This window comes from Calypte anna, chromosome 13 (assembly GCF_003957555.1).
Source record: "Calypte anna isolate BGI_N300 chromosome 13, bCalAnn1_v1.p, whole genome shotgun sequence".
Taxonomy (NCBI): domain Eukaryota; kingdom Metazoa; phylum Chordata; class Aves; order Apodiformes; family Trochilidae; genus Calypte; species Calypte anna.
In genome coordinates, this window is record NC_044259.1 from 112,876 (window position 1) to 127,905 (window position 15,030).

At 39.5% G+C, this 15,030-nt stretch overlaps 1 protein-coding gene across 1 annotated transcript in view; it reads right to left on the bottom strand.

Annotated features, from left to right (window-relative positions):
- Positions 1-15,030, bottom strand: part of SLIT3 (slit guidance ligand 3) — a 433,718-nt gene that overhangs the window by 66,331 nt on the left and 352,357 nt on the right. Inside the window, 4 exon segments of the mRNA XM_008503402.2 lie at positions 6,046-6,117; positions 12,585-12,656; positions 12,825-12,896; positions 13,978-14,046. Coding sequence (XP_008501624.2) covers positions 6,046-6,117; positions 12,585-12,656; positions 12,825-12,896; positions 13,978-14,046 — 285 coding nt within the window.

The following is a 15,030-nucleotide window of genomic DNA, read 5'->3' on the forward strand; positions in this document are numbered from 1 at the left end:
TCATTCATGAGTTCTAATACACTCTATTTCTTTGCCCATTATATCAAAATGTTTCAAGAAGGTAAAAATATCTTGTGCTGTAATGAAATACCATCAGCAGCATTTTCAAAATGTGCAGCTATTTCTGTTCAGACACCTTTTTTTAATTTTTTTTTGGTTTTGGTTTGGTTTGGTTTTTTTTTTTGAGGCAACTTAGAACAAAATCACTTAAAGTAGGCATAATGATGTGGAGAAACAGAGGAGAGGTCAGCTTATTTTTTTATAGTTGGTTACATAACTAATATAATTTTGAGTAAAGATGAGATCATAGAATCATAGAATCATAGAATCATAGAATCCTAGGGGTTAGAAGGGACCTCGAAAGATCATCTAGTCCAACCCCCCGCTGCCAGAGCAGGGCCACCTAGAGTACATCGTGCAGGAACGTGTCCAGGCGGGTTTGGAATGTCTCCAGTGAAGGAGACTCCACGACCCCCCTGGGCAGCCTGTTCCAGGGCTCTGTCACCCTTACAGTAAAAAAATTTTTTCGAATATTCAACTTGAACCTCCTGTGCTCCAATTTACACCCATTACCCCTTGTCCTATCACTGGTCATCACTGAGAAAAGCCTAACTCCATCTCCCTGACACTCACTCCTTACATATTTGAAAACATTGATGAGGTCACCCCTCAGTCTCCTTTTCTCCAAACTAAAGAGACCCAGCTCCCTCAGCCTTTCCTCATAAGGGAGATGTTCCACTCCCTTAATCATCTTAGTAGCTCTGCGCTGGACTCTTTCAAGCACTTCCCTGTCCTTCTTGAACTGAGGGGCCCAGAACTGGACACAATACTCCAGGTGCGGCCTCACCAATGCAGAATAGAGGGGGAGGAGAACCTCTCTTGACCTACTAACCACACCCTTTCTAATGCACCCCAGGATGCCATTGGCCTTCTTGGCCACAAGGGCACATTGCTGGCTCATGGTCATCCTCTTGTCTACCAGGACCCCCAGGTCTCTTTCACCTACACTGCTCTCCAGCAGGTCAGCCCCCAACCTATACTGGGACATTGTGTTGTTCTTCCCCAAATGCAAAACTCTACACTTCCCCTTGTTGAACTTCATCATGTTTCTCTCTGCCCAACTCTCCAGCCTGTCTAAGTCTCTCTGAATGGCAGCACGGCCTTCCGGTGTGTCAGCCACTCCTCCCAGCTTAGTGTCATCAGCAAACTTGCTGAGGGTACACTCTATACCCTCATCCAAGTCGTTGATGAAGATATTGAACAACACCGGTCCCAGTACCGACCCCTGAGGGACTCCACTAGTCACACACCTCCAACCAGATTCTGCCCCATTGACTACAACTCTCTGACTCCTTCCTTTCAACCAGTTCCTGATCCACCTCACTACCTGATCACCAAACCCATACTTGATCAACTTATCTACAAGGATGCTGTGAGAGACGGTGTCAAATGCTTTACTGAAATCAAGATAAACCACATCTACCGCTCTACCATCATCTATCCACCTAGTAATTTCCTCATAGAAGGCTATGAGGTTAGTCAAACATGATTTACCCTTGATAAAACCATGCTGACTGCTCTTGATGACCCCCATGTCCTTGATATGCCTGGAGATAGTGACAAGAACAAGTTGTTCCATCACCTTTCCAGGGATGGAGGTGAGGCTGACCGGTCTATAGTTACCCGGGTCCTCCTTCTTGCCCTTCTTGTAGACTGGAGTGACATTTGCTATTCTCCAGTCCTCAGGCACCTCTCCTGTTACCCATGACTTACTGAAGATGATGGAGAGTGGCCTAGCAATGACCTCCGCCAGCTCCCTCAGCACCCTTGGATGCATTCCATCTGGACCCATCGACTTATGGATGTCCAGATTACTCAGCTGATCCCTAACCCAATCCTCATCTACTACGTCAAATTCCTTATCTATCTTGACTACTTCTGGGGCTAAATGAATCTGGGGCTCATGTGGAAACCCTGCAGGAGTAAAGACAGAGGCAAAGAAGGCGTTCAGCACCTCTGCCTTCTTTATATCCTCTGTCACCAGGGCTCCCATCTCATCCCTTAGTGGGCCAATATTGCCTCTAGCGTTAGTTTTACTAGCTATGTATTTGAAAAAGCCCTTTCTATTATCCTTAACCTGACTTGCAAGGTTAAGTTCCAAGGAGGCCTTAGCTTTCCTAATTGCCTCCCTACATCCTCTGACGACAGTCCTGTATTCCTCCCAAGTGACCAGCCCCCCCTTCCATGATCTGTAGATTTTCCTTTTCCACTTAAGTTTTCCCAGCAGTTCCTTTTTTAACCATGCTGGTCTCCTAGCTCCCTTACTAGATTTCCTAACCATAGGGATGCTCTGATCCTGTGCTTGCAAATAGTGGTCCTTGAATATTGACCAGCTATCTTGAGCCCCTTTATCTTCTAACACCCTGTCCCATGGGATTTCTCTTAACAGTTGATTGAGGAGGCCAAAGTTTGCCCTGTGGAAGTCCAGGGTTTTGGTCCTACTGGGTATTCTGTTCCTTCCACACAGGATCCTGAACTCTACCATCTCATGATCACTGCAGCCAAGGCTGCCATTGACCACCACTTCTTCGACAAGGCCCTCCTTGTTGGTTAGTATAAGATCCAGCAGCGCTCCTCTTCTAGTCGGCTTGTCCACCATCTGCATTAAGAAGTTATCATCAATGCACTGGAGGAACCTCCTAGACTGTGAAAGGCTGGCTGTGTGAGTCAACCAGCAGATATCGGGGTAGTTAAAATCTCCCATGAGGACTAGGGACTGAAGTTGTGAGGCTGCTTTCAGCTGCCTGTAGAAGGCCTCATCAACCTCTTCGCCTTGATCAGGAGGTCTGTAGTAGACCCCCACAACTGTGTCACCCACACCAGCCTGCCCCTTAATTCTTACCCACAGACTTTCAACTTGCCCCTCATCAGCCCCTGCACAAAACTCAACACATTCTAGTTGCTCTCTCACATAAAGAGCAAGTCCACCACCTCGCTTCCCCGCCCTATCTTTCCGAAAAAGTACATAACCATCCATGGCCACATTCCAGTCATGTGACCTATCCCACCATGTCTCTGTTATCGCTACCAGATCATAACCCTTAGCCCGTACACTGACCTCTAACTCTTCTTGCTTATTCCCCATGCTGCGTGCATTAGCATACAGACATTTCAGGAAACAAACAGAGCACACTGGTGGGACTAAATCCTTCCTAGACCAACTGCCTTTGGGCCCTGGTTTGTTCTTCTTGTGTTTGTCCCTAACAGACCCAGTTTTCTCCCCTTCCCCTTCACATCTAGTTTAAAGCTCTCTCAATGAGCCCTGCTAAGTCCAATGATGACAAGATGATTTAACAAGATCAGAAATCTGAGCTCTTTGTTGAAAACTTGCCTGAGAGAACCCGCTGCTGCACACAGCACCCATTCCCAATGGGTTCTTTGGAGAGTCTGAGGGGGCCAACTGAGGGGTCTGGGCAGTGTTTGGAAACTGAGTCAGTTACAGAGTTGTGTGCATTAATGAAAGGGGAGAGCAGCAAATGCAGGAACTGACCTAAGAAGGTCTCATTTCTACCCTCTCAGATTGTGGGTTTTTAGTTAGTAATGTATGCCATCCTTAAGAAGTGCTGCAACATTTTTATCCCTGCATTGGACTAAACCAATTAGCAGATTCAGGGTTTAAACAGCCAATTATATTATTCAAGCGAATAAAGTAATAAGCAGCAAAGAAAACAGCGTGTGTACACCATAGACAAACCTTTCTCTGCCTTTAGTAAGACATGTCAGCTCCACAGTTACAATAGTTACTTTATAACCACTGATGTTTACAATGTAAAAGAAATGTGGTGAACATTATCTTGTAGGCTTTAAGCAGCTATGGAAAAAGTGACTGAAGTATCTGCATCTCAGTTTTGCTCTTCCAATCACAGACCAATTTAAAGCTATTACAAAAGACTGACTATAACCAACAGTCTTGTCTATGCTACACAATTATTTCTTTCCAATACTAAAGGTTAATTTGATACTCTGCCTCATCAGGCCCCACACTGTAGTGATGCTGAAGGCCCTGGCTGATCATCTTGCTCAACAGCTTGGTAGTCAGATTTCTCCAGCCGTAATACCTATTCTGCTGTAGCCACACAGCTTGTAAATTTAACAATTTTTTTCCTCCCATGCATAGCAATCCCTTGTATCATTTTCAAAATCATTCCAGTGCATGCTTTCTCCTTGAAGATCTATATATCGGGAAGAGCTAAAAAGGAATTTATTTTCAATAATGTATGACTCTGTTTGAATAAGCACAGCTTACTCTGGCAAGTGAAAAGCAAAGTCACTGTGGGTGCTCAAAGTTTCAGAATCCTCTTTAAGGAACTGGAGAGCAGAACCGGATTGTAAAATTCAATTGTTCATCCGTACAAATTACACCCCAGATAGTCCTTATTTATTTTATGGACCCTATTTATTACTGTTCATCTGAGCTTTGTGTATTTTACATTTCTGGTAGCACATAGATCTAAACAGACAGACTGCAGTGATTGTATAGGGCCAAAGGGGTTTTTATCACTCTCTAAGGTGAACAGTTTACCCAGAAAAATTCTATCTGCACTCCATTTAAAACTCTGAGGAAAATCCAAACAAATGGGGCATGATATGTTTACCTCTTGAGTTCTAAAAATACCTTTGGAAGCCAGATTCCAAGTGTGAAAGGTGTCACTGCTTCTAAAAGGAGGTCTAGGACTTCAGCTCAGTTGGACTTTCATTACAAAAAAACATACAAATTGACCTGACTATATTGTGAACAGGATGAAGAAGTAAATTTTGTGGAATATGAGTATTTACTCTGACTTACATACCAAGGCCTAAGCTTGAAATAGAGGTTATTTCTCAGCAGAAGATGAAATTGCTTAAGTTGCTCACATATTATGTCTGTCCCTACCAATACGACTTGTCTTTACTATTTATTGTCCAGAGAGAAACTGAGGCAGAAAGCTGTTAGACAGCAATAGTCAAAGGACATATTTGCTAATCAGAAAATATGTAAATATGAACTGAACCTTGCATCCAGGCAAATGGAGGGCATCTTTAAGATTGCAAAGAGACAATCAGAGATCTAAAACCTATGTTAAAAGCATGTCTATCTGCTTGCATGTCCTGGCATGTGCATACATCCACATCAATTCATGTGCATGAGGGCAGCATCAGAGAGAAAGTATCCATACCAGCTTGTAAAACTTATCAGTTAGCAAAAGGACCAAGATATTACCCAACCCTCTGGTTACTTGAGGACAGTAATGAAGAAACATGCTTCGCAAAATTGCTTTTGCTTTACATCTGTTCTCCAATGAAGCAAAGTACCACACATTATCTCAGGGAAAAAACTTTTTCTCTTTTGGCATCGTTACACTTTCAGGTTATTTGGTAAAAAATGCAGCTCTTTGTCTTTGAAGTTCTTAGATGAACTGAACTGCATTGAAAAACATCCTGAAGCTCCACCAACATACCAGTAATTCCCTGAAATATCTGAAACATTTGAGAATTTTTTCAAATTATGGAATAAAGTATTAATACTGTGAAAAGATCAAATTCCATATGATTATATATGTCTGAAGCAGTGATTCATCAGCAAGTTCATATATTGACAATATTTCAGTATGCAAAACATATGATACTTATTAGGCAAAGAATTCACATTTGCTTAATATTTGCTCATTGTGGGAGGTTTCCTGTCTCACCCTCAGACCATAACACTCCCTGCATTTTACGCAGACAATGTTGAAAGAAGCCCGAAACACCAAGTGCAAAGAAGAGGAAACTGTCACGTTTGCTCATTTGGTTTTCCTTAAGAAAATATTTTGGTTACTAATAACAACAGGTTCTAGTACTTTTTAATTTCCTTCAAACAGAGACATTATTAATACCCAGAGCAGAATAAGGAAAGTGAGCAGGAAAACCTGAAAAGCTATACAATCTTAAGTTTGTAATAATATATACTGTTGTCTAAATATGAAACCATTGAGCAAACACATAAACCCAGACAGAAGTACTTACAGATGAGACAGAGATACCAGGTCATTGAAAGAACCTTCAGGAACACTGGAAATATCATTTCCATGGAGTGTCCTAGAAAAGGGGAGAAGCAGGCAGGTATCAAACAACAGTATTTTATCTGTTCCCCAGAAATGGGGTGGATTAGAATAGCAATTGGTAGATAAGAAGAATATTTAATTTTGTTTCTTTGAGAGCTTCTTTGAGCTTCACAACTCATGAGCTTCCATGCTTTATTACCTCTGCTTCTAGATTGGAACAGTCAGTGACTGTTTTGAATGTTTTGAATTAAAAAGGTGACATACTGTTTGTGTTATTACAAGTGTATTGAGACAAACAGACCTTCACATATGTACCTATATTCTTTTATAGAATCCCATTGGTGAGAAACACAGAAAAAGAAGAAGAGGGAAAATAGGAACGGTGAAAGTTAAATTAAGTATTGACTTCAGAGAGGTGGCAGGAGAGAACAAGGGTCCACAGGGGCAAATATAGATGTGCTTTACATCCTGGTTTCCCATTTTTACAGTAGGAAAAACACCTTCGTGTGATATTTTAAAAATCTGTTTTACAAATAAGTTTATGAAGAGAAAATACTTGTAATGAGTTATTTTAAAGCATTATATGCACTGCACAAAGAAACTAGCATTTTTCTAACAGGGTTTTCAGGGGTTTTACCATTCTATCTAAGGCAGACATTTATGTGTGTTCTTGCTGCTTGAATATGGCAACACTTGCATTCAAAGTGGCAGACACAAGAGTAAGAACAATAATTTTTGATTATCTGTGGTTTTCATTGCAATTTTAACTGAAGACACTGCTAAAAAGTAGGGTACCACCACCAGAGGCTGTGACAGACAAATAGAGAGGAAGAGTTCTTTTTGCAGCACCAAGGCTACAACGAGCCAGGAAAAAACACAGCAAGAAATGAGATTGTGGGAGGGCACAGGATGCTTGTGGTGATAAGTGCAGAGCAGCTATCCAGAAAATGCACCAGAGAAGATACACAATCATGCAAGATTTTATCTTATAAAGAAGTAAAATCAGCTATTCAGCTTCTGCATTCCCTGCCTCACTAAATAATTATCTGGCAAAAAGAATGAAAACAAACCCCAAAAAACAGAGGAAAGTATTTATGGTTTATTATAACTTTTTTTCTAGTTTGCATGTCAATGAGGACTAGGTTACGAAGTCAAATAATAACAGACAGAAAGGTCTCGTAAGGAGCCAATTATGAATCAATTCTGCTGGATCTCAGTCATTTCTTAAACAAAAGTTAGTAGAAAACTTGCAAAGAAAAAGAGCAGCAACATTTAAAAAATCATATTTTCTTTTGCACATCTCTCCTGAGCTGGTTCAGTTATAGCAAACTTCTGAATTCTTTGTCCTCTTTCCCAGGTCCAGGAATTACTGTAAGTGTTCCAGACATTGCAGAGAAAAAAAAAGAAACCCACTGTGTGCTGTTTTTGGAGTAGCGCTTTCCCTTGAGTAATTTCTTTTCTAATTTACCTAGTGATTTGCAGAACACAGCAACCACATATTATTTTTTTATTTCCATCACTGTTCAGATTCTTGAAATGGTGCACAGTGAGTTTATGTGAAACCAACCAAACACCTGGGCCCATGGAAACACACAAGAGCCCCAGACAAAAATAAAAGCATTGCTTCTTGCATCCTTTCTTCCCTAACACCACTTACAAGCTTCACCATGATCTATATGATGCCTTGTAATTCTTATGAATTCTACCTTTAGCCATGACCTTATACCAGCATACAACAGCAAAGACTCACCAGGGGAAGATGTACCTTATCCTGTCTCCCTCAAGGTTGGGCCCTACGATGGCTGAGAACTATGTAAGCATAAGCACCGCTACCACTACCATGTTTCACAGCTGCTCATCTCAGCTGCATTTTCTGTCTCATTGTACTGCCAAGTTTTTCTACAGAGCATGAAACCACAAAAATTACAGCTGAGATATCCTGCTGGCACCTCTCTCCAGTTCTTGATTCCAAACCCGCTTCCAATATCCTTATTCTGTAATTGTGTTTGAAGCATACCTAGCTTTTGGCCATTAATAATAATAATTAATAATACTTAGGATATAAGGATGGAACTCCAAGAACTTATTTCAAACAGGAAGGATAGGAGCTCCCACAAAGTAACTCCAGATAAAGAACACTCACTAATTCTATACAGAATCTCCAATTGACTCATACCCCACAGATATTACACAATGAGAATTTTTGTTGTCTTGAGGATTCAAGATTAGGCCTGATCAACAACTCTTTATCAGTATGTTCCCTTCTGCAATGAAATAAGGATATTTAAAATAGCCTCTCATAATGAGCTGATATTCTGATCTTTAAAACTACTTAAAGATCAGCAAGACAATTCTGAACAGACAACAGTATTTATATATATATCTTTATATATCCTATCAGTTGTGTTTATTCTGTGAAGGAGTGCACCATCCTTCCAAGATGCCCTGAAACCTTATTCCAAGAGAATCTCAAGAATAACAAAGCCGTTTATACATAAGAAAGTAAAACCATCAAAAAATCTAAAACCACGTGGAATGAATGGCTTGACTACATATCTCAAACACTGAAATGTGTTTCCTGGATGCAAATGTCTGCAATAAAAAATCATGTCAGCAACATCATCACCTATGCATGAATGCTAAATGCTAAAAAACTTAAAACTCACAATAATGAATAGTGACAAGATGGTTCAACAGTGCAATAAAACCTTTTTCCTCCTGGATCAACAACAGCAACCTATCTTTATAACAAAAATAATTTTAAACAACTGGTCAAGCAAAATCTCAAAACATTTGGTCAGTTAAAGCTCGCACATTGATGTGTGCATTCTCCCACAAAAGCACAATTTCCAGGTATCCTCTTGTATAAACATGGGTAAATAGCAGGGCTATCAATTTAAGGTGATGTGGATCTCCTCTCAGAGCAGGAAAAAACCCACAACTGAATTCTTGAAATAAAAAATTTCTTTTACTTGTAATCTCACATATTTGTCAGGTAAGGATATTAATTAAACATCCTTTTGGGTTGCTTGGTTGAGGTGTTTTGGTTGTTTTTTCCTTTAACTACCTGTTTACTAACTGTTCCCAAGTCCTCCTAGCCCATTGTCTTGTAAGGTTAGATTTCCATAGACACAAAAGGGATACTTTTTTCTGTAACAATGATCAGCGCTGTAGAGACAGAAATGTGATACAGAGCCACACCTTATCAAGAGCAAACACCTAGAATGAACCCCAGAGGATGCCCAGCCCCACAGGAACCAGCACAGATGTCAAAGAAAGTGGAAGCTACAGTGTGGCTTCATGCTCAAAGCTACTAACAACAGCACCTGTTACAGTTTCTAGAACTGTACAAGTAGTCGGTCTGCCATGCAAAAGAGAGAAAGAAAAGAAACAAAGCTAAATAATGACGAGGTTGAATTAGTGCAGCGTCATTGAAAGTACATTGTAAAACCTGCTTCCAAAATTGTACCTGGCGAGTATGAATGGCAGTTTTGTCATCACACATACTATTATGTATGTGCAAGATTTGAACTACAGTAAATACAGGTCAGTTTTCAGTAAAACTGGAATATCTCATAGCAGTAGAATATCTTGTAGCTCATTTTAACTGTTTGGGTTTTTTTTTGGGGGGGGGTTTGTTTTGGTTTTTCTTTTCATAACTATAACATGGAAAAATTCTAGTGATCTGAGAAACTATTTTTAATTTTGGACTTAGTCTCCTAATTAAATTAGGATAAAATGTCAGAAGTTACAACTTTGTCACACAATAAAGATAATCTTGAAAACAGTCCATTCAGGTCTAACAGAGAGTCCCAATATTTATAAGTAATTTGTCTCAATCTCAGCTTTTAAAATGTCTCTAAATTTAGCTTCTAGAAAGATTAGTTTTGGCCAAAAAAGTCCAAAACAAAAACAAAACCCAAACCCACAATTTTTCACTGCAATAGCTTTGGTGCAAAAACCCACTGATACCAACTGTTGCTTATTAAACAAATTCTTAAGAGTGCTGTGGAGCAATTTCAGCAGACTTTGGCTGCCATTATGGATAAGCTACATAAGGATTCAAGATTTAAGACCTGATTGTGTAAATACTGATTTATATTCATACATATATAAACATAAGCATGTTTACTCTGAAGTTTTTTTAGTTGAGCTTGTGTTGAAAGGTCCTTCAAAGAGAACAGAACCAGATATTAAAGATCAGCTTCATCACAAACACATTTACTTTATTGACTTACTATAGAGAAGTAAAAATTAAAGAAAACGCGGAATTTGGAAGACGAGAGGTTTGCTACCTTCAAAGGAGAAAGGTTTGCTATCTTCAAAGGAATGAACAGCTACAGGTAATGAGATCTCTATATTCTTTGTATTAAAAACAAAGCAAAACAAAACTGAAAGAAAAAAAAAAAGTGGAAATTGTTGTGCAGATGGTTTCCCTTTTAAATTTCCCTAAGAATATGGTTACTAAATAACTGACAACAGATTGCACACTGTCACTCAGAAGACATTTTCATTCTGGAGAAGTGATTTTTAATAACAACATAGATTATGTGTGGCAAAAATTGTAGCTAATACCAGAGTTTTGTGTGCCATAACAAATCAAATAAGTCTGGAGACCTTCAAATGCATGAAACAGAGGCAGAGATTCCCATTTAGGCTTCATTTCACTCATGCTGCTCTCTGCAAGACAGGGAAGGGCTGTTTTTTCAAAGAAGGGTGTTTTTTCAACTTCAATTTGCTTATTAGGACATTTTAAAAAGCCAAAAGATAACAGTTGTTATTAAAATATTGCCCTTTGATTCTGTCCATATGTGTCCTGCAAGAACAGAAGTGACAAATTGTAGCAACTGGAAAGAGTGAGGCATGGTGTATCTACTGTAATTCAGGGTAGATAGTCCCAAACTAGTTCTAATCAAGCTGACTTGCCTATGAGAAGCAGGCCAGAAGATAGCTCCATATGGAATAATTTGTTTGGCCATGAAACAGAATATATTAATCTGCAGCTGTATTTCAGGACTACTGAAACAGCTCAAATGTGACCATCCTAGCACACTAGAAATCAGAGTCCCAGGCCAAACTTGAAACAACAAATCCAAATCACGTTTCTATCTTGTTTTTAACAATGAAAACTGGGAATCTAAAGCTGTCCTGTAAGTTGGGGGACTGAAACCTACATATCTATTTTACCACTCAAACCACAGTACAAGGGCTGGGCCAAACAGCATTGCTTTGCTGCTCCCACAGTTGAAGTGGAAGCTGCTTGTGTCAGCACCTAACTCCAGACTTATGGAGTCTGGAACACAGCAACCATTGTTTTCTAAATTCCCAGAAACTTCTGCATATCAATGACATCTAACTAAAAAAAAAAAAATAGGTAATCACTGTCCAGTTTCAAAGCACCCAGGACATGTTCTCTGTCCTGACCCTTTAGTGTTCAAAGGCCTTTCTCCTTCAGCACACTGAATAATCTCAGCACAGATGAGCTATTTTGTTTATTTGCTTTCAGTTTACTATGCTAAGAATGATGACCCACTCCTGTTGCTGGGCCCGAAGGAGGAAGGTGCCTTCTCTGACTTGACAGATGCACATGGGTTCATGCATCTGCATAAAGAACTCAGCTACTCTAACTCAGGGTTTGTTTCTAATGGGGCACACGGGGAGTGAAAGACTTTACATGCAAGCCTGAAGAAGGAGTCAGTCTAGCAGCTGCCAAAGAAAAGCTGGGGAGAAGCTGCTTGCTGCAAGAAGCAGGCCCACAGGCCATACTCCAAGACAATATAAAGAAGACTTTCACAAGAGTTTGTAAGAAAATTATTTGATAGAGGAAGATTATGGAATGAAAAAGAGTGCAGAAATGGATCTTCAAAGAAAGTAACCATGTGGACACCTCTGAATGTGCTACCAATCAACACAAGGTGAAATTTTATTCACAACTTGAAGACATTTGAGAGAAGCACCTCAACACTGCAGGCACCCACTTGGCTTGGCTTATTCATTGTTTTACTATAGAGACTTCTAAACCACTTCCCTTGAGATCCCATTCTCTTATGTAGTTCTGCCTACAGAAATCTAAATTATTAGAAAATATTTTAAAGGACCCAATGGAAACTTACACTATAAAATAGGATCAAAGAGAAAAAGAGACAAAGAGAAAAGTCCTTTGCATTGGATCATCCTAACCTTGTTCAAGTAGAAGGGACAAACAGGGCAGCCTCTTGGAGGCCTGCTTTCACAACAGTTCTTGTCCCTGAACTACCAAGAGGAAAGTCATTCATCCTGCAAATATGCAATTGCTTCTTTTCAAAGTTTAGCATTCACCTGCTCTAATCATTGTTGGACATATTGCACCTAAGTGCAAATCCATTGAAGCTAATTGTGTGAAAATATTTATGACTACTGGATCAAGTGAAAGCCATCTGCTCAATAAAAAATTCCCTGCCATCAACAGCATTCTAATAAGCTGCACCTCAGCTGCACTGAGGAAGCAGCACTTGTACTTACAGCACTCGGAGAGACCTGAGTCCATTGAATGCGTGGATGGGAATGCACCGAAGCCGATTGTAACTCAGGATGCTGGGAGAAAGAGTGAACAGTTACAGCACTTTTTTTTGGATCATGCAACTCATAATTCAACCACAAAAAAGCCACGTGCTTAAGTAGCAAGATTTATACTCATAGTTCAACATCCAAGATGGTGTCTGAAAAGCAATTAAAACTGTTTCAAAACTTTGGATTACTTACAGTGTTGATAATTGAGTCATGTTGCTGAAGGTGTAATTTGCCAATATGCTTATGCTGTTGTTGCTCAGATCACTGAAGAAATACACACAGAGAAAACATAATTTATAGGTATCAATTGAGAAATAAGTCTTCTTGAAAGATGACATAGCATCTGCACAGCAAAATACTTGAAAAGTCACATATTGTCAATGTCTATAGTATTTGTTAGCCAAATTTGAATAAGCCATAAAATCAAAGCCCATCAGTTTTCCCCAAAAAGTTTCAGTCTCAGAAATATTAAGGTGCATTTCCAGCACATAACACTAAACCAAAAATAAATAAGCTAATACAAACAAAATTGTTGAAGAATGATCAATAGATGATACAAACAAAAGTGAACATTTAGTGTACCAACTTGTTTTGTAATTTATTACAGGCATAACATTTCCATAGGCTCTTCAGATTGACAGCTACTAGAAAAAAATTTCATATTTCATTAAAAAAAAAGTCTTTTAGGCTAAACCAGTACATTTTGCTATGTTTTTGCCCTCGCCTGAAAAAATAAACCAAGAGTGTTTCCAACTAAAACATTGTTTCAAAAGAAAGGATTCCAGTTTTTCCTCCCTGTTGTTTTTGTCTGACGTTGTTCCACCCATTTAATCTATGTACAACTGATTCAAATAGCATTTGAACATTTCACTCCTGTGTATTTCAGGGAGCAATTTAATGAAAAAAAGTCTAGATCTGTCTCTCTCTGACTGTTCATGGCAGAAACAAACATGCAAATTTCATTGCCTTAGCATTATAAATACTGCCTTGCTCAGACAAATTAATGCCATCTCCTCTGTTAATGACTTTCATAGCTTTGCACAGATAAATCTGCCGAGTGCAACTGTAGCAGCCTGCATGAGAACTTACTACTCTCACAGAGGCTGGAAAATCCTGCAGAAATGGTCTCTGGTGCTCTCAATCACCTCACCCTTTCTCTAGCCCTTATCAACACTTAATAGCAGCAGTGGTCACTGTGAAATTATTTTCAAATTCAAATTACAGAATGATTTTCAGGTTTTTTGGTCGCTGCACCCCCCCCAAATACTCATTAGTTATTCCCACCCCCAAAGCAGAGCAGAAAGAGTCATGTAATTTTCTTGACATTGAAACAAGTGTTTCTTACATGAGTGTCAGGTGTCTGAAGTTGGAGAGCCCCTTTGGCACAGCTGTCAGGTGGTTTCCTTCCAGGTATCTGAAAAAAGTTGGATTTGTCAGTTACACAAACATGTTAACAAGAACTCTTGTCACTCCAATCCAAAGCATGAGTGAGAAAAATAAAAAGTCAGTCACTAAGGAAAATATCTTTGATTCATTGCTCTGAAATAGTAACAGTTTCTGCTTTATATAAATGAATCATCCAACATACAAAGCATGACAGTAGCTTATTGATTTTATTTTTGTTTAAGACTTGGAAATGAATAAAGGCTCACTGGCCTACAGCAAACAGATGTGAACATTTGGTTCTTCTATGACAGCAACTGAAGAATGGGAGGAAAAATTGTATGGCTTGCTCTCTGAATGTAAAAGTTACATTTAACAAGTTTCTATAAGAACACGGAGTGCTGACTGACCTTTCCAAAAGGAAAGTTTTTGTTTTATGCATGTAAGTTCCTGGTACAACCAGAAATGCAAGGGGAGGTGCACTGCCAGGTCTCTGTCTTGCAAACAGACTCACTCACTCCAGCATCAACACAAACCTCAGTTTGACACCACATAAATTACAGCAATTCCTCCATGGCATTCACCCTCTCCTCACCTTTCCTGTGCTAAGTATGCTTGTACAGAAGGAACTTGGTACAAACTGAAGACCAATGACCAAGTTCTCTCTGAACACAGGCTTCTCCTCCACACATGAAGTGTATTTGATAAAACAGCTTGCGTTTCCAGAGTGGAAGTTGTTTGAGACCATCACTGAATGTGTCTCCGTTCAGACACATGCCGAGCAGTGCTAAGGCATTTTGAGATCAGGTTATGTTCTCATTTTCCTGGCATACAATGCCTGTATTTTGCAGTTTTTCTCCACTGGAAAACCCACGAACACTCAGTAATCAAGGGAATACCCCATAATGAACACAGTACTTTTCAAAAGTTTGCTCAGAAGAGAGCATTGATACTCATTATTTCACAGCTGACTTCTGCCAGAATTAGGATGTGGGGCTTTTCTTATTCTTTACAA